Below are 20,330 nucleotides of genomic sequence, written 5' to 3'. Positions count from 1 at the left end.
GGGGAACTTGTCAGAGATGCACATTCTCAGCCCCATCACAGGCTGCTGAATCAGAAGTTCTGGAGGAGGGATCCAGCAATCTATTTAAACAAGTCCAGGAAATGCCGATGCATGCTCGAGTTTGATAACCACTCTGTTAAAAAATCATTGCACAAGAATTGTAAAAATAACTTATATATGTAAATATAAATAAATATATGTAATTTATATTGACAAAAGTGTATATATATATACATAATTTATAAATTAAAAATACTGTTCCCTAAGCTGCTAATCTAGTTGAGGAAATGACTGATGCATATAGAACAACAAACAGGACAGTATATAATCAAGTGACAAATTTCAAACTCTGGCTCTAAACACAGGAAGAAAGGGAAGTAGGAACAAACCGATGTTTGAGTGCCTATCATATGTTAGCTACTGGGATTAGGCATGACCTTTTATATATCTGATCTAATTAAGGAGTTCACCGCAATAGTGAGGACTTGGGACAGTTCTCCTGAAGAAGGGGATGTTTAAGCTGAAGCTTGAAGGACTGGTAGGATGGAGGTGGGCAAGGGTGAGGGGGTGACACACCACCCCACCAGCAGAGGAATGGAGCAAGGGTGAATGTGACCACCATCTGACAAAGGGATCAGGCTCACGTGCAGAGATCGCAAGCAGAGTGTGCTTGAGCAAGTTATTCTTACTTGTAGTCCTGTTTTGTCAGCTGAACAATTGGGGTAGAAGAGTTGTTGAGAGGGTTAAAAGGAAATACGTAAAGCATCTGACTTCACCTTCCTATGAGCCCAGTATATAGTAAGTGCTCAAATTTTTTAAATTATTTTTATTGTTAAGTGCCTGGCACATAGAAAGCATTTAGCAGAAGTTAGTGCTCTTTCCTCAGAGTCCCTTAATATTGGGGAATAGTGTATATATTTGCCAAGTAACCGGCAGCTCGTCTTCATTTTAGGATAACTGCACATAGCGTCTCAGTTTGTACTTGTGGATTTTCCCCGCTAGAACTTAGAATACTCTGAGAGCAGGAATTTTTTTCTGTACCCAACACATAGAAGACATCCCACAAATATCTGTAGAAAGAATTAATGAATCTGCAGGTTAGAGAACTTGATACAAATGGCCTTCCTGATTTGCACAGATAATCAATTGTCAACTTTATCTGGAGGACTGAGCCTGTCTCTTCCTGCTCATTACCTGTCAATTTGTTCTTTGCACAGATTGGGCCCAGGAGGGGATTATGGGGCCTTCCTCACTCTCACTTCCACGGGGTATGGGGACGAGGGACCAGCAGCAGTCACAGGCAGTGCTCCCATGTCTATCCCTGTACAACCAAAGGGAAAGGGGTGACCTGAAACAGCTTCCTAATGATTTAGAGGAAAGCGATTGTTTGGGATAAATTGTCTAGATATCTACCTTCCCTGTAACCGAGGGAACCTGATTCCAGAAGGGCCCCACCCTAGTTTCTGAAGTTGTTTTCTTCCTGGTTGGAGGGTTTGTGGGAAGTTTAGGGAAGGAGGAGAGGACAGGGGACAGTTTTCCTGGAAGGACAGGCGTCCGCCCTGACTTCAAGCGTAGTATTTACACACACTCTTAGATGCTTGCATGCCAGCCCTTCTGAGGTCTGAGGTCCCCCTGGGTGACAACACTTCCTTTCCTGTCAGGAACTCACCAGAAGGTCATCGCAGAGGCGGGGCTGGGGTATGTTTTGTGATCTGCAATTTAACAAATCGATTTGCGCCCTCCTTCTGGCAGCTCTGTTGAAGTTTCCCTAGGCTGTGCTCCTGATTTTATAAACATTCAACTAGATCCTGCCAGAGCCAGCACAGCACTCCCTGGCCCAGGGCTGCTGATTGTATTCACCATTGAGTTTTAACAGAACAAAAGTAAAACCTAGCCCTAAGCCCCACTGAATTAATTTCTGTTATCATGGCTGATGTCGAACCTGAAACCCCTCCCAGCATCTGTCATGTCTAAATTTGGACACTACAATCAGATAGCATGGCATAGTCCCATGCCTTTCACTGAAATCACCTTTATTTTTTTTCCCCTCCGTTGCATAGCAATATAAATAAAACAGTACAATCCACCAAGCCACATATGTCGGTTTAAAGAAAAAAAAAAAAACCTGGGCACTGTTTATTCCTTGGTTTGTTGTTGTGTGCTCAGCGTTTTCCTATCATTGTGCTATGTGAGCTGCTCGGGGCTGCCGACCAACAGGAAGTGGGACCATTCGTTGCTGAAAGTCAGATACCATATATGGCTTGTTTGAAGTTGCTCTTCTTTCCTTCTCACTGTTATTAATGCAGCTTTGGGGTTTCACTTGGTGAAGCCTAACAGGTGCTTTTAGAAAAGACCGTGTCTCGTGGGCTCCAGGGATGTTTGACTCTGCTGAAGCTCACAGAGGTCACCTCCTCCTCTTTCCCAAACTTATTTCAAACAGTAACTTCAGAGCTACCACCCGTCAGAAAGACTGATTAAAAAAAAAAATCCGAAGAAAGTATTTTGGGGGGTCTGCCCAAAAGCTAGACCACCCCAGAAGGCAGATAGGAATTTCTTTGGCCCTGTTGTCAGATGGTCTCCACTTCTGACTTCTGTCAAGGTGGGGAGAGAGTGGCAGCCTCCCCTATTGTGGACAAGAAGGGCCCAGTGGTGCTGGAGGGGCAAGGAGTCTGTGATAGGGGCCAGCCTGCAGAAGCCAGAGCTCTGGTTCCAGTAGTCTGGTAGACCTCGGCCAGGTCTAGACAGCGTGGCAATTCATATCCACAAGTTCAAAGGGTGGATACTGGCAACTCACTGCCTGGGTTTATTCTGGCCGTAGTATTTACTAACTAGCAGAGCTTGGTTAGTAAACTGTTTCACCTCTTTGAGCCTCCATTTTCTCAGCTATATAATGGACATAATTAAGTACCGACGTCAATGTATGACCTTGGTGCAGATAAAAGTAAATATATGTGAAGTATTAAGTATGGCGTATGCATCGTAAATATTCAGTAATATAGTGGTAGTTATATGTAAACACTAGAAAACAGGTGGGAACGTGGAATCCAGAATCCAAGAGATTCGGAAAGGTAAGGAGAAGTGGGAAACAGGTGTCCTAAGTCCAACAAATCAAGCAAAGTGGCAAGAATGTTAGAGCTTATCAAAGGCCTGGAGTCAAAAAGGGAGATTCTTTCCTCTGCAATGAGTCACTCAGCAGGTATATGGTGACCACCTACTATGTGCCCGGCACCCCGCCAAACTCTGGGCGTTCAGAAATGGTTAAGACAGCGTCCTTGATCTTGAGGCACTCAAAAGGCCTTTATCTGGTGCTCCATTGTGCCTTTGAGTGTAGTTTATTGTCTCTCTAATGTCTTTGTTCCTTGGGGGCAGGGAGTGCCTGTGCTGGTATCCTCCTTCCATCTCTCAGCACCTAGAAGAGCTTTGCAGTCACTGGCACGGCTCTGGCTAACGGAGCCTAGTGCGGAAGCTGTTTGTTCCCTGCCCTGCTTCTGTGCTACCAAGGGGAGGCCAGTGGATAGGAATAGGAAAACCTTTGGTGAACAGTGCCTCTCAGACGTAACGTGCATACAAATCACCTGGGAATCTTGTTCAAATATATATTCCGATTCAGTAGGTCTGCATTTCTAAGAAGCCCTAGTGATACTGATGCTACTGGCCCAGGGAACACACTTTGAGAACCATTGGTTTAGATGTGGCCTTCAGAGGTCAAAGATCCACGGGTGGCTCTTGTTTCTGAATGGGGCAGGGAGTGCCCTTTCTTTGGTCACCTGGCTTCCTTGTGGCAGTTCTCTTAACTCCAGTTACCACTTGACCATTATTCTTTTAACACTTTTCTTTTACATCGAGAATTCATGGTTTCTACAGTTACCGGGAGGCCACCTGTCCATTGCCTATTGTACTTCACTGTGTTATTCCAGAATATTTGGGTCCCCAATCATGTATGACAAAAGAGAACATAACTTCCATCCCCACCTTAACACTGACAGTTAATATCGCAACAGAGCTGTTCTCCTAAAGCAAGTGACACTGTACTAACTGTCGTATCATGCTTACAAAGGAATTAAGGAGAAGGAATTGGGAAAAAGGCCCATAAGATGGGATGACCAGATGGGCTGAGAGCACATCATACAGATGAATAGGGGTTACCTTGGCTTGTTTGTTTCATCCTCTTTGGATTTAATTAGGGACAAAAATAACATTCATATGATGCTTTGGCTTGCAAAATGCTCTTACATACATTATCCCATTTGATCATGAATCATAACAATCCCATGAAATACTGGGATTTACTTATTTTACATTTTACAGATGTGAAAGCTGAAAGGCAGGCACAGTATGTCTTGGACCAAAGAGTTAGGGAGAAGCAAATCCAAGATTCACACCCAGGTCTTTTGATTTTAAACCCTGTGTTCTTTTCACTGCACACACTCACGAGGGCGCGTGGAATATAAGGTATAATAAATGCTACTGGCTCGGAAAATGTGAAGTCTATGACTGGGGAGGTTATATCCAGTGTTGGATTGTCTTGATGCATTCCAGAAATGCAGGTGCAAAGAGGTACATAAAACACTCCGGCATATAGGAGAAAGAAGAGAAAGGTTGAGAACACCTCTGATCAGTTTAAGGCAGAGGAAAAGCAAGATGGGAATTGAGAAAGCGTACATATCAAGAGACGGTATTTAAAATTAATTTCAGTAGCTAAAACTTGAAGAATATTGAGCATTATATAAATGGAAGCTACATGCCAGCTGCTTTCCCGTGCACATTTTGTATATTAATCCTCACAGTGACCTTCTGAAATAGCAGCTATTGTCACCCCTAGTTTACATACAAGGAAATAGAGGTACAGAGTTTTAAGAGTCTCGTCTGAGGCCTCAGAGCTGGCCAGTGGCAGAGCTGGTTTTCTGTGTGTGGCCCCAGAGACTATTCTCTTAACCACTCCAAGTCTACAGACAGACAAGGAGAGAAGTTTGAAGCTGTAATGAGCATGTGAATTCTAGACCTGCACTCTCCAGTGTGATGGCTGTGCTCCTAACCACATGTGGCTTCTCACATTTCACATGTAGTCGTACTAGCCACATCTCAAGTGCTCAGTGACCATGGGTGGCTAGTGGCTGCAGTATTGGACAACACAGAGAACATTTATATTTACATCATTGGAGAAAGTTCTATTGGATGGCGCTAGCCTAAATATAGTTATTCTTTCTCTCATAAGTCATCTTTTCCTGTATTTCTCTTATTGGGTCTTATTAAAACTAAAGAGAGGGGGGAACATAGTTTCTGGAAAGGGCACTGACATACCTACGATAGAGGTTTAGAAAACTCAAGGGAATCCCAGCTGTCATGGAAAGAGTGTAGTGCTAAAATAAAATTAGTAGAGGAAGGTGGCAGAGGACTGTCATTAGAATCATGGCCATGGTGTTTTCTGTCTTGGATTAAGTTTTCAGGTTGAATGTAACATCAGTGAGTCTACGACCATAATAACAATAAGTGCTGGACACACTGTTCTAAGTGGTTCTAAGTGTGTAAGATGATCTCATTTAATCTCTTAAGGAGGCACTGTTACTACCTCCATTTTGCAGCTGAGGAAGCTGAGGGTTAGAGAGGTTTTAAGGGACTTGCCCGAGATCACAGAACTAGTAAGTGGCAGAACCTGATTCAGACCTGGGATGCCTAGCACCCCCGTTTTTATCTGCTACAACTCCTCGGCAACACAGCGTATATGCTACAACTCCTTGACAACACAGCGTATACATGTGGATGTTTTTGTAACTGTCCTGTCCAAGAGCATCATTATTCACTCCGAATACTCAGAGGAGGTAAAATTTTCTACAAGAGCAGTTGGGGAATGTTCCAAAGTGTGTGCCAAGCCCTGTCCTCCCCATTATAATGGTGATTGAGAAAGAGTCAGCTTATAAACTAGGGCAAGGGAATTGGGCAGGGACAAGGCCTGGAAGCTCTGCCACTTACCCAGGAGGCCCACGTGGTCTCCCTGCACTCCCTGTACCTGTCTAGTCCCCTGTAAATGGCCCAGTGCTGCCTGCCTTCCTGACCCCAAATGATTTCTGGTCAAATTGCCATCAAGAAAACTTCGCTCTAGAATACAAAACTTTCATGATTTCTACTGGATTCAATTCAAGCTAACTTTTTAATAAACAAAGTGCTTTGGCTTGTTCCAATCTAACCTGAGTTTTACCTGAAACATATCCCCCCTTTGTCTTTCTGTAACAGCTAAGACTGGGTGAAGGTCATTATTGTTGATTTGTATTCAAAAATCCTGTTTATCTGCTTGAGTAGTTCTCTCAAGCTACCTTGAAAAATATTAGGCTGTAAAACTAATATTATTTAATATTCCATCTTTGCCAATGTAAAGCTCACTATAGCTGAGATGTCACAGGAGTCAGGGGAGCCCTCAAGGTAGTGGTTTACTCAGAGTGCAAGCCTAGGGTAAGAGCCAGCTGGCTGCTGCAAGGAGGGAGTTCAGAGAACATGGGAAAGACCATTATTGTCCTCCTGGAACTCGTCCCCTAGGTCAGGTAAGACAGACATCGGGTTTAAATCACTTTGGTGACTTGGTGGATTGGATTTTACTTTAGTTGTATCTTATCTTCATGAGATAAAGCCATTTGCTCACGAATCATTAGCCAGTAGTCTGTGGCATTTGTTTTACTATATGAAGAACGCTATAGAGCCATCATCTTTCTCCTAATTCTTACTGATCTCTCCTCTCCTTTTCCCTGTATTTCTTTAGAAAAAGGCATCATGTACAACCACTGAATAAATACATACACTTTCCATGTCTGTATTTAAGTTATCTGCTTTATCATTCAGAGCAAGCTTTTCATCGTGGCTCAGCTTCCTCCCCCTGAGCTTAGGATCCCCCCAGCCCTTTTGTACCACCCACCCCCCAGCAATGTCAGTCGATCCCCACAAATTAACTCTATAACAGCCTAAACAAACAGAAGAAAGTATGTTTAGCACAAATACATAGCCCGATTGTCTTTCTAGAGATGAATAGGACACTCCCGATCTATCGTAGTTTGGATTGCAGAACCCTTTACTACCTGCAGAGCATTAAGCACTGATTTTAAAATACATCCTTACCTGGAGGAAGTCTTTCAGGAATTTCTTAACATGAGCTTGTTCTTATGAAATTGTTATGAGGAAAATAATACAGGAAATCAGAAACACTGATATCTAACCAGTGTGTTTCCAGACTGACAGCCATGCATTTCCAGCTTAACAGCCATCTTCTCACACACTGCCACAGTCCTGCCTCCCAATTCCACTTCCCCTGGTCCTGATGTTGAGGCAAGGATAGCAAGCTTCCTCAGAGGTGGTTTCACCTGGATGTCATATGGCATTTGGCTCTTGTATTTCTTCTGACAAAATCCTTGATTTTGAGAGAATGCCATCTGAATCCTTGCCTTGCTTTCACTGCATGATAGGATGAAAATCTTGGGAGCGGGCTCTCCTCTTTGAGAAAATTAGTATCATCTTCTAGAGCAAATGTGCTTCTGACTTTTGCCTGCTAAAAGGATGAAACTCCATTACCCTTATGGTATCATAACGTCGTTTGCAACCAGATCAAGAATTGTGAGTGTTCATTACATGATTCCATCTGGGATGAGAACTGCCACCAAGAGCAAGTGTTAGCTTAAAAGCTTTTAATGAAATCTCTAGGGTTGAAGTGTCATTTCCCTCTTCGTGTGACGTCATCCCAAAGAAAAGAATTGCAAAATAATTGAGTATGTATGTACATGGCATTCACCCTGGAAGAGCAGAAATACAGAATTCATTTGTTTTTTCTTTCAAGTGCATTGTGTGTGTGTGTGTGTGTGTGTGTGTGTGTGTGTGTGTGTTGCCACGATTACATTAAATATTCATATGTCCTGCCTGTTAAAGGCATGTATAGGTTTATTCTTTCTGTCTGTCCCTGCAGGCTTGGAAAACACAGAACTGATACTACCCGCTCTAGTTTTCTTTTGTTTTGGTGTTTTGCTGAGTATATTCAACAGTGTATTCACACAGTGGCGTCTGAGGTGTCTGCACAGTGTTTCCCAGGTGCTGAGGAATTTAGTACTTTACAAAGTATTCCCTTGGAGAGCTGTTGAAGGAGGTTGTTCACAATTGCTTCTATCAGCCTGTCTTAGATCGAGTCACCATAAAAAAAAATACTATAGACTGGGTGGCTTAAACAACAGGAATTTCTTTCTCAGTTCTGGAGGCTGGAGAGTCAAGATCAAGGTAACAGCTGGTTTGGTTCCTGGTGAAAGCTTTCTTCCTGACAGCTGCCTTCTCCCTGTGTCCTACATGGCAGAGAGAGAGAGCTCTCTGGTGTCTCTTATGAGGGAATCCTGTCATGGGGGCCCCACCCTCATGACCTCATCTAATCCTAATCACCACGCGAAGGCCCCACTTTGAAATGCCATCACATTGAGGGTCAGGGCTTCAACACAGGGATTTTTTTGGGGGGGAGGGGGGAAGGACACAATTCAGTCAACAGCCCAGCCTAAATGGTGCCTTTGTGAAGGCCCTCCATTCATTCATTTAACAGATGTCTGTTGGGAGCTGGCTGTGCAAGGCAGATGGGTAGGTGCTTGGGACACAGCAATATAGATCCTGTACCTGTCCTCACACAGCTCAGGCCTTAATTTTTTTTTTTTTTTTTACAGAAATATTTAAACAGAAATGGTTATATGAGATACGGAGGAAGGTACATACCTAGGCCACGGTCAGCTTCCTAGAGGAAGTGGCATCGCAGCTGACAGCTGTGAGTGGGCGGGAGCCAGGTGGCAGGGGAGCAGAGGAGAACTTTCTAAGCTAAGGAAATAGCAAGAGCAGGGTCCCCAAGTGGGGGAAGGAACTGAAACTGTGTGTCTAGAGCTTCTGAGGATAATTAACTGTGTCTCCCATCTAGGGAAAAGCATATGAGCAGCCTGAGAACATCCCTAAGTGATGCTTAGGGAGAGAAGCGTCCCTAAGGGAGCTTTCTGATGGATTTAGTCATCAGATAACAGAGAGCCATGTATTTGCTCTCTGTGACCAGGGTTGGCTACCCCCTGCTGGAGGCAAGGGGTGGGTGTCGGGGAGCAGAGCAGCATGAAGGACCCAGGCTTGGGGAGTGATCTTAGCACTTTTGTGTCTCCGCAGTACCCTCCCTCCAATTTGGTGCTTTCCTAAAAACCATGTTTGTGATTCATGAAAACAAAATTTTTTTTTAGGTAAAAAAATATGTCTTCAAGATAGAACATTTCATCAGCAATCCCAGAAAAGTGGAAATAAATACAGTACAATAAAACTGAAATCCATTAACAAGCTTTGCTTCATGTTAAATGACTTGTTTCTGGCACATAGGCATTACTTAAAGGAAACTTTTTGTCCATCCACTTTGCTTTAAAAGTTTTGTAGTCAGGTCTGTAGTCCTCTCTTCTGCTACCTTAGTTTTAGAACACACACAGTCTTCTCCATGGACATGTGCTTACAATTTGCAACTTTGTCCTGCAGACTCTCTGGAATATGGTCAGCTACTGAAATAATTCACCCATGAAAATGCATAATGTAATTGTACCGGGTAATCCTCAATCTAATGACATGGATTTATATGTCATTGTCTGTTCCTTTCACTTCTATCTTCTTTTTCTCTTTTACTTCTCTCCTCTTTAAATAGTGTACACACTTTTGCCCTCAAAATCCTATTGCATCACATTCCCTGAGTTCTTAATTCACAATTGGTACTCAGAAAAGAAACGGTGACACAAAGAATGAAGACATCTGGAGTCTTCTCAGGGGCTGGCTCTCTGATGGAATTCTTACCTGCACTGGGTCCCTCTTGGGCCACAGAGGCAGGATCAGCTTCTCCACTAGCCCCTGAAATCCTCCGGAGAAGGAACTGGATCTTCCTTATCTATGAATCCTTGCCTCCTGACTCACAATAGATGCTCAATAAACGTTTATTAAATGATTAACATCAAAGCCCTACTCATGCTGTTGTATGAAAAAGTCCATTCCTGGAAAAACAATATTTCTTTTTTTTTTTTTTTTTTTTAGAACTTTTATTGAGATACAATTAACATACAAAAAACTGCATATATTTAAAGTGTACAATTTGGTATCCCAATCTCCCAGTTCATTCCCCCCAACCCTCCCTGCTTTCCCCACTTGGTGTCCATATTTGTTCTCTACATCTGTGTCTCTATTTCTGCCTTGCAAACCAGCTGATTTGCACCTATTTTTCTATATTCTGCATATATATGTTAATATATGATATTTGTTTTTCTCTTTCTGACTCACTTCACTCTGTATGACAGATTCTAGGTCCATCCATGTCTCTACAAACATCCCAGTTTCATTCCTTTTCACAGCTGAGTAGTATTCCATTGTATATATGTACCACATCTTTTTTATCCATTCATCTATTGATGGACATCTAGGTTGCTTCCATGTCCTGGCTATTGTAAATAGTGCTGCAATGAACACTGGAGTGCATGTGTCTTTTTGCATTATGGTGTTCTCAGGGTATATGCCCAGCAGTGGGATTGCTGGGTCATATGGTAACTCTGTTTTTAGTTTTGCAAGGAACCTCCAAACTGTTCTCCACAGTGGCTCTATCAATTTACATTCCCACCAACAGTGCAAGAGCGTTCCCTTTTCTGCACACCCTCTCCAGCATTTACTGTTTGTCGATTTTCTGATGAGGCCCATTCTAACCGGTATGAGGTGATACCTCGTTATAGTTTTGGTTTGCATTTCTCTGATAATTAGTGATGTTGAGCAGATTTCATGTGCCTCTTAGCCATCTGTATGTCTTCTTTGGAGAAATGCCTGTTTAGGTCTTCTGCCCATTTTTTGATTGGGTTGTTTGTTTTTTTGATATTGAGCTGGATGAACTGTTTATATATTTTAGAGATTAATCCTTTGTTGATTCGTTTGCAAATATTTTCTCCCATTCTGAGGGTTGTCTTTTCGTCTTGCTTATAGTTTCCTTTGCTGTACAGAAGCTTTGAAGTTTCATTAGGTCCCACTTATTTATTTTTGTTTTTATTTCCATTACTCTAGGGGATGGATCAAAAAAGATCTTGCTGTGATTTATGTCGAAGAGTGTTCTTCCTGTGTTTTCCTCTAGGAGTTTTAGAGTGTCTGGCCTTACATTTAGGTCTTTAATCCATTTTGAGTTTATTTTTGGATATGGTGTTGAGTGTTCTAATTTCATTCTTTTACATGTAGCTGTCCAGTTTTCCCAGCACCACTTATTGAAGAGGTTGCCTTTTCTCCATTAAAAACAATATTTCTAATGGTAATTGTTCCAAAGGCATGGGGATTGGTACTAGTCGCAGATGCAGAGCAGCCCTCGGCAAAGTTCTTTGGTTGGTAGAGTGCATCCTTCAGGGTCCTCCCCGGTCACCACATCCAGCCCCTAGCATCCCCTCTCTGGCCTTCAGCCACGCAGGCCTTTCCCTTTGGCTCCTCACCGTGTCTGGCATCAGGCAGCACCCATGCTCCTGACTGTCCCCATCAAAATGAGGGCTCCCACCTCCCCTCTCCTCAAGGCCCTGCCATGGACTTTCCACAATGATAACAAGCTTAGTAGAAGCTGTGAGTCACAAGCCCTAACTCCTTTTCCAAGCCCCAGACTCTGGCCTCCCCCAGATTCCTCTCTCCCCAGCAGAGTGTTCCACGTAAGGAAGCATAGTCCTTACCTACACATTCCTTCTGCCTGGCATTCATCCCTCCCTCCAGTCCCTCCTTGCTCTGAGACGTCAACTCATTCTTCAAGATGCAAGTCAAAATGGAATGTCTTCTGCTGCACACCGGTCCTCACGCTTTGCTCTAATCCCTGGGCAGTGAAGCAGTTCCACTGAGCACAGTTCCTGTGTCCTGTGTCATTTACTAGTTTATGGGATTATCTTCTGTGTCAGACTGAGTGGTGTCTTTTTCATCATTGCTTCCCTGATGCTTAACACAGTATCCAGTCAGGACCACAGTTACCTCTGAAAGACAGGGAGGAAGGAAGGGAGATGAGGGCGGGGGCACGAGAAGGAAAACACGAAGGGGCAGCCTCTCCATCTTTATTTGTTCACATGTTGGCTGCAGTGTTGAGGTGCAACCAGAAGTGCAGTGTTGTATCTGAATGTAAAGGAGGGACTGAGAACGGGGGCATGGCGTGGGGGTGGGGGGTTGCTCTAGTAGGGTTAAAATTTAGGACTAGAGGCTCACCCAGGGAGATTTCTCTTCCCGGGTATGGGACTCACAGAGCAACAGGCCTTACTGACACTAGACTTGCTCACTTTGTCCCTGACTGGACTGGACTTGGTGTGAATTTTTTTCAAGCAATTTCAGGTATGTGATAGAGCAACCAAAGTCCAGTGAACACAGTATTTCGAGAGCCTTGAAAGAACCGTGAGTTAAAAAGGACCAAAGGGCTTCATTGTCTCTGTTGATGCCACTTTCCAAAGCAGTGATGGCCGTCATCAGGAGCAAACTTGAACTTGACCCGGTCCACACCCACAGTATTCCTGACCCGGAGGCATGCTGGGAGGATTCCCTCCACAGTGACGACATTCAGCTACACCACAGTTTCCTTGACCCTGCAGGAAACCCTGGGTTTGGGGTTGGGGGCCGTGGATGAGTAGGCGCAGCTTTTTTCTCATTGCCCCGTGGCTTGAAACTACAACCTCTCTTTTAATTTTCCATTATGCATCAAACACATCTGTGCCAGAAATGGACGAATGTATTCCGTCTGGGAGGATGATCCCAGACAGCTATAAATTAGAGCTTGTGTACAGAGATGCCAAAAATGTGACCTCGTGGTAGGGTGTCCCTGAGACCAGTCACCCCCTCCACAGTCTGCTCAGTGGCTACAGCCCTTGGCCTGATGCCTCTGTCAATAGATTTTTGCTTTGTATTTGGAAACTCTTTCCAGCGAGTTGCTGCAGAGGCGGGGTGGGTAGTTGCTGCCTTTGAGGCTTTGCTGGGCACATCTGTCCCAGGCAGCCCCTCCGAGGATGGGGCTTTCCCCAGGACATCACTGTCTTCCCTGCACAGAAACAGCAATGACCTTAAAGCTGATTTCCTCCCAAACTAAAGCATAACCCAAGAAAACTCTCCCCATTTTTTTCTGGATTGATCAGATAAACTGCCATATCACACTTTTAAACTTACAAGAGTAATACATGCTTCGTGCACAAAACTTAGAAAGTATAATGAAAAGAGAAGAGTCACCTGTAATTTTACCCTTCAAAGAAAAATATTGTTAATGTTTTAACATGACTTCTTTGAATATTTTTCCATTCCTTGCTACCATTTTTTAAAAATGCAAAAATCTTTTAAAGCTGGTTGAGCCCAGTTCCTTTAGCTGTTCCTCACATTATCCAATTAGTGCTTTCCTCTAAGTACTGGAAACTTTTAGTTGTTTCATATTAGAGAGTCCAGCTGGTAGAACTCTGTCCCTCCAATTCCTCCTGCGGCAGTCCTGCTGCTCTTCTGAAGAAGCCGGCCAAGGAGGGAATGGGCCTTGGGGGGATGGAGGGTGAAGAAAGATAAAGTTCTCATATAACTCCAGCCAGATAGCCCCGGCCCTTTACAAATAGCCCACAGATGGAAGGCTCCTGTATAAACAGGGCTCTGGTCTGACCCTGACTTTGACGTCATTTTTCCTCATTAAACCTTTACTTCTCTGACTTGCGTGCTTCTCTCTCCCTGTTGCCAGCATCTGTGTCTGCTCTTCCCTGTTGGGGCAGGGGCAGCCTCTAAACTGTTGGTCTGGGGATGGGTTAGGGCAGCCCAACACTAACTGGGTGGGTTGGCAGGACCAGGAGGCTATTTTTTTTTTTTTTGGGGGGGGGGATACACCAGGTTCAATCATCTGTTTTTATACACATATCCCCGTATTCCCTCCCTTCCTTGACTCCCCCCCCTCGCGTTCCCCCCCACCCTCCTCGCCCCAGTCCTCTAAGGCATCTTCCATCCTCGAGTTGGACTCCCTTTGTTATACAACAACTTCCCACTGACTATTTTACAGTAGAACCAGGAGGCTCTTTTTACATCTCTGCTCAGTTTCTTGTGGTGCCTTGAATCCAGAAGGTGCCAGTGGGTATCTGTTGATTGATACAATGAAATTCGAGGTTGGGTGTTTGTGGAGAGAGAGGATACCTTGACTGGAGCCTACTGGCGGGCCTTTGGGACAGTCCTGCAATGGCAAGAAAGGCTTCCAGCTCCGGTGCGGAGCCTCACAAAAGCCCTCAGAGTAGCGGAGAGGAAGCGGGCGATGACTCTACCAGCCGCCAGCCTGCCCAGCCGCTGCCTGCGCCAGCCACTCAGCCTCTCCATGAGCCACACAGCACACAGACCAGGCATTTTCAGAACATTATTTTTTCCTTTCTTGCTTTCCATGGAAACCCAAAATAGCAACCAAAAAAGAGAAAAGAAACAAAAAAACCCCGGCCAGTTTCCCTCGCTGCCTGTAAAACCATCCCCAGGCAGTGACCGTGGTGGCCGGGGAGGGTAGGACGGGTTCTAGACACGTCTGAAACGGCCTTCTGATGGGGCACTGCACCCTTAGGAGGTGTGGGCGGGTTCTGAGGTTGGCATGTTTTCTTTCCATTTGGGAAAGCAGGTTTCCCTCAGGTCTTGGAGTTCGTCTTACTCTTGGTGACCTCTCACTGTGGTGTTGGTGAGGAAATCCCAAGTGCCCAGCAGGGAACAATAGGGCAGGGAGCGGATACCTTCCCTGGGGACTGTGATGGAAACAGTCTTTGGGGGATGCCTCCTGGGCTGTGCTGTGTATGCCCTGAAACCGGAGGGCAGCCTGGCAGAACGGGAGAAACTCTGGGCATTCAGAAAACCCCAGTTCTAATATCACATCAGGCGTCAGGGACCTGGGGTGGGGGCGGGGTGGGGGCTTTGACCACATCATGCCACCCCCACTGTGCGAAACATGAAGAGGAGATGGGCCAGTTTCTTAGGGGCCCCCTCCAGCCCTCAGATTCTGTGGCCCCAGGCCTCCCAGGTCCTGCGCACCATTTCCCCTCCCTTGTAAATGCAGGCTGTTTACCTTCCAGCTGGCAGGGTCGGCTGTCATTGCTTTTGGACTATGGTTTCGGTTTGGAGGCACCATGAAGGAGTTCTCGTCCGAGGACAAGTCCCCAGAGTACCTCTACATGGGTGAGTGACTTCAGCTTTCCTCCGCGTTAGCTGGGGCTGCCTGAGTGGAGCCTGCACCTAGACGTCTGGAACAGGGGACGGAGGGATAGAAAGGAGGCACACCGGAGCCCCTGATGCCCACCTGGCCCCAGGGTGCGGATGTGTGGTCCAGGCAGAGAGGAGAGGGCCCTGCCACCCCTACTGTGCCTACCCCATGCATGGTTCATCCCTCTGCTTCTCAAACCAAGGAAGCCCAGGCGGGACTGAACCGTTGTACTTCTTTCAGCCACTTCAAGAAAAGAAGCCCAGCATGTAACCACAGTTCATTTCCAAAGAATTGGAAACCCCCCTTTGCCCCCCTCAGTGACGTGGGTATACCACAAAGTCAGTTATTCACTCTTCCATCTGGGGTGACAGGGGACCCCTGCCCCGACAGGGTCTGGTTGTGTGTATTTGTGATCTTGTATTTTAAATTGCCTAGGAGAGGCACATAGTTCAAAGTGAAGAGAGACATCTCAAGATGTGGAGGGGCTACTCTCAGTCCCTCCATGACTAGGGGCTGAAGAGAGGAGGGAAGGGGGAGAGTGGGGGTGGGGAGGGGAAGGAGGGGGAGGGGGAGGGCTGCCCTGGGGAGAGGCCTCAGTGTGGGAAGGGTAATAGCCGCCTCCCTCCAGCTGTGGGAAAGGGGTGAGGAGGGGGAGGCTGCTGTAGCCTCCAATTCTGAGACCATGTGATAAGTAGAGGCTGAGAAACTAGTGTGTAACTAAGTGCTAACAGTGGTATTTGCAGTTGGTGCATCAGGGGTCATTCTAAACTGGTGAGGCAAGAAGGATTTGAGTTAGGTTTGAAAGACCAACCATAATCAACAGAGAAGAGAAAGAATAGGGACTGCAGAGGTTTGGGGCACAGGGTGTGTCTATAGGACAGTGATTAGCAAGCCTAGGCTGCGCGAAGGACTCTTACCAGACGTAAAGGATATGGGCACAGTAGGAATTAAGATTTGAAAAGCTGGGCAGGGACAGAGGACAAGTATCGAGGGCCTTGAATGTCAGGGCTAGTGAATGTAATAAACAATAAGGGCCGGGGGAGAGTACGGCCTACACTGCATTTTAAAGAGATTGTTCTGGAATGAGAGGGGAGTACAGAAAAGGACCATGCTAGATTATTGATTCAGTCAGGCCTGAAGAAATTCGGGCATAGCCCATGGTGGTTGCAGTAGGAATTGTGAAGAAAAGGACAGAAGACAAGAAACTTTATTAAGCACTATTAAATATTACTATTAAACATTGTCAAACTCAGGGACAGAAGGAATCAAAAGAAAAAAGATATCAGGGATCGATATTGTAGAGCCTAGAAGTCACAATTCATGGTTTTCAGATGGAAACCTGAGTTACAGAAGTAAGGGACCCTGCTGGGTTAGAGAGAGGGTGGGTATGTGGAATGAAGGAAGGATGGAAGGCAGTCTGGGGGGCAGCCTCTGTCCGTGTTGCTCCAGAAACAAAGCACTGATAGCAGTTTCACTGATGTAGATGTGGGTCCAACAGAGGAAAAGCTTTCTAATGATTTGATAAATCAAAGAAGCTGAGCAGACTTCTACAGATGAAAGTGATCCCTTGATACGTTGGTATTCAACCAAAAATCAGAATGGAGTGTTTATCCATACAGGAGACTCCTGCGTTGAGTAGGAGGGTGAACTAGTTCTGTACAAACATTCCTGATCCTGTTTCCTTATCTAAACTAAAGCAATATGAACAGCCCAAGATGCAGGAAATGTCATCTGTTTATGGACATATCTGTCAAGACTCTTTTAATTGCAAATCATAGAAACTTCACTCAAACCGTCTTGAGCAAAACAGAAATTTCTTGACTCACACAGATGAAAAGTCAGGATTAGTTCTCATCTCAGGGACCAAGTGATATGTCTGTAGCCATCTCTTAGGTCCACTTTCCTGTGGCTCCGGTTTGGGGCAGGTTCCCCCTAGACGGGATAAAACAGCCACCCACAGCTCCAGGTGCCATCTCCCAAGTAACCCCAGCACCAGTAGCCTCTTCTTTCATTGCAGCTGATCCACCCAAAGTCCTGGGTCTCACTGTCATTGGCAATCTTGGGTCCCGTGCCCCTTCCCACACCAGTCATTGTGGCCAGCTGCTCGGGTCGGGCTTGTTGGCTGAAGCCTGGGCTTCACACCTGCCGTGGAGCTGAGGCCAGTTGGCCCTCTCAGACCACACGGACTGAGAGTGGAAGAGGTTCTTTGTCTAACAGGAAAGAGGAGGAAGTGAATTCTGGGTGGGGAAAACAACAGCCCCCACAGCAGGGCCTAAATCCTTCCTGCTTGTTCTTGGGGACCTGGGGCCTGGGCATGGGTCTGCCCACCCTTGGCCCACCCTTCTTCCTCAGCCACACCTCCCCTCCAAGTCACCCTTGGGTGGCTGGTGGTGAGGATGCTCGTGGTCGGTGCTGGAAGTCCAGAGAAGTGGGTTATCATAGAGACTTAGGAGCAGGGGGTGAAGCAGACGAGGAGGGGTGCTGGCAGTGAGCCGTGGTTTTCCAGCTCTTCGTGGTGGGGCTCAGCCACAGCCCAGGTCTGCCAGCACTTGGGCCTGTGCTTGTTCTGTTCGTTTCCCTGTGCTGTCGCTCTAGAGAGTGCCAACAAGAAAACGTCCTTGTGAAGTCAGGAACCTTTTCTCCACTTCAAATACTTCTTATAATATAAATAGAAAGAGCAATAGACATGTTTACAAGAATTGATATTTCTTTCCTCAATAAATAATTTTCCAAATAGGGAAGACACCAGTTCTCTACCAATAAAACAAGAAGAAAAATACATCGGGATACCATTTTACAGACTTGCATAGCAAACAGTGTGAGGTAATAGGACTTTAAAGAAGAAGCAGGCCCAGTGTTTGGAAAATCTCACTTCATGTCACAGGGTACTGTGCACTGATCTGTGTATTTTCTTTTCAGAATAGGTTCCAGAGCAATCAACCCATTGAACTCTTATCACCCTTTGCTAAAGAGCCCTGGAGAACAGGCTTGGCCCATTGATGTGCTCTTAAAGAAACACAGCCTCTCCCTGAGAGGGACCTCAGGAAGGCACGTGGTCTAGCTCCCTGCTTCTGGGCAGATGACTGCCGCCTCTACAGGGATGCTTTCCTTTCTGGGACCCTTGGGTCTTCCTCCTTGGTGATGGAAAGCAGGTCTCTTCTTATAATAAAGAGCCAGAGGTGATTTCATAGCCAGGGGCCAGCGTGGAGAGGATCCAGCTATGACGGGAGCTGGAAACGAGGCCAGGGAGCCAGGGTAGTCAGACTGACTGCACCTGCCACCCCTTCTCAAGGACCTCTGAGTTCAGGCTGAGACCTGGAGGCTGAATCAGGGGGTCGTGTCCACTGGTTGCTATCATGGAAAAAGGAGAGCCTGGCAAGAGTGGAGCTGGCAGCAAGAAAGGCGGGGTGACTTGATGTTTCCCAGACCCTCTCCACGTTAGTCTCCTCCAGTGAACTCTCAGGAGAAGCCCCCAGTGTCTTCCAAGTTCCAGCAACATGCCCCTCTGCTTTCCTGTTACAACTTGTCTCTGGGGCTGCCCCTAGGGGTACAGACAGCACAGGGGTCTTCTTTCCAGGAGCGCAGAGTGGGGAGTGGTCCCCTTGGCCCTCAGAAGGCTGGAGCGCACGAAGCCACGTCTGTGAGCAGAGGACAGAGGGTGTCAGTGGGTTTCTCCGTCAAGGGGAACGGGCTGCCCACACAGACTGTAGCCACTCGCTCTCCGGGATCACAGGCTGGCTGTGACTGTCCCTCCCTGTGAAGCCAGAGCCTGCCTTTGATGGTGGCTGAATATTATGTGTAAGGAAAGCATTCCAGTGCTGAGTGGTAAGGGGTTGGCTTGCCTTTTTAAAAACTCTGACTCACTCTGGTAATATTTATTTGCTTCTCGATATTTAGTTGTACCTGGGATTTGTAGCGGGTGCCGAACAGGCACCTGCCGTAGCTTACATTGTTGAGACCATGTCTCCGAAGCATTTTTGGAAGAACTTAAGAACAGATAATTATTGCCATGTTGCAGATAACAAAACTGAGGAATAAGAGGACTTACCTAAAGGCACAGTTGGCAGGCCTGGATTTCTAGCTCCCAAGCCCTGTGCTTTGAGGGGAAAACTCAGAAATCATCAATGATACATCCCTTGGGCACTTCTCAAGGAAGAAGAAAAAGAACCCTCCTGCCACTTGCCAATTGCAAAATTCACAGATTTCTAGCTAAGAAAATCACTGACAATCACTGAGTTCCTACTGAAAGTGCAGCCTGGGAGTGAGCGTGTGCACTTTGGACGAGAACCCCAGCTTCCGTGCCCGTTTCTCCCCTCACTAGCTCTGCGGTCTTCGGTAAATTACTTCTCTGTGTCTCAGTTTCCTCACCTGTGAAATATGAATACCACTTCTACGTACCTCATAGGGTTGATGTATGAGGTGATTTAACCTATGAACGTGTGCAGTACCTGTTGTGTCCTGAGCCCTCAATAAATATTAGCTGTCGTTATCACAGCAGTGAGGGCAGGCTGAGGAAGGAGCCAGCCTGCGGGAGACACGATTACATGGGAGAGTAAGAGAGGGGAAGATAAAAGAGTGGTTTAGATGCTGTGTAGTCAGGGTGAGAGACTAGCTGATAGCACTGAGGCTTCCAGGAGGCAGGTTCCTGAGATAATGCCGTCCTCCTCGGCACAGGACAGGTGCTGCTCAGGGCACCTGCGGCACTGGGAGTGGTGGGGGTCACTCTTCGTGCTGAATGACTCCATGACTAATGCATGTTAAGCTCCTAGAACAGCACTCAGTAACTAACAACTATTGTTATTTAGCAAGGACCCTAGTCCTTACCTTCCCCATAAACTAAGTCCCATCCAATATTCTAAATACATATATAATTATGTGTGTTCAGGGAAAGCTGCGAGGGACAGAAAGTTGCAAAGAGGCAGAGAAAAATATTTTTAGATGAAAATCGTCATTAGCTGGATATGTAAAATCATTTGCTGCCAAAAAGCCACTGAAATTGATGACCATGTCACTGTCCAGTCCTTAAAAGGGGAGCCGTATAAAAATGAGTTGGTGCAGACAAGCCCTTTAGGAGGTCACTGTCTCCTTTCTGCGTTAACGGATGCTTCTCGCTTCGAAAGAAGAAGCGGAAACCAGAGACAAG

The 20,330-nt window shown here is 46.0% G+C and overlaps 1 protein-coding gene across 1 annotated transcript in view; it reads left to right on the top strand.

The window, feature by feature from the left end:
* TSPAN2 (tetraspanin 2) overlaps nt 1-20,330 on the top strand; it is a 37,324-nt gene that overhangs the window by 1,927 nt on the left and 15,067 nt on the right. Inside the window, exon 2 of the mRNA XM_057745417.1 lies at nt 15,060-15,162. Within this exon, the coding sequence (XP_057601400.1) occupies nt 15,060-15,162 (103 nt within the window). The remainder of the gene's footprint in view (nt 1-15,059; nt 15,163-20,330) is intronic.

Source organism: Hippopotamus amphibius, chromosome 1, assembly GCF_030028045.1.
Source record: "Hippopotamus amphibius kiboko isolate mHipAmp2 chromosome 1, mHipAmp2.hap2, whole genome shotgun sequence".
Classification (NCBI taxonomy): Eukaryota; Metazoa; Chordata; class Mammalia; order Artiodactyla; family Hippopotamidae; genus Hippopotamus; species Hippopotamus amphibius.
This window is presented reverse-complemented; position numbering and strand designations above follow the sequence as displayed.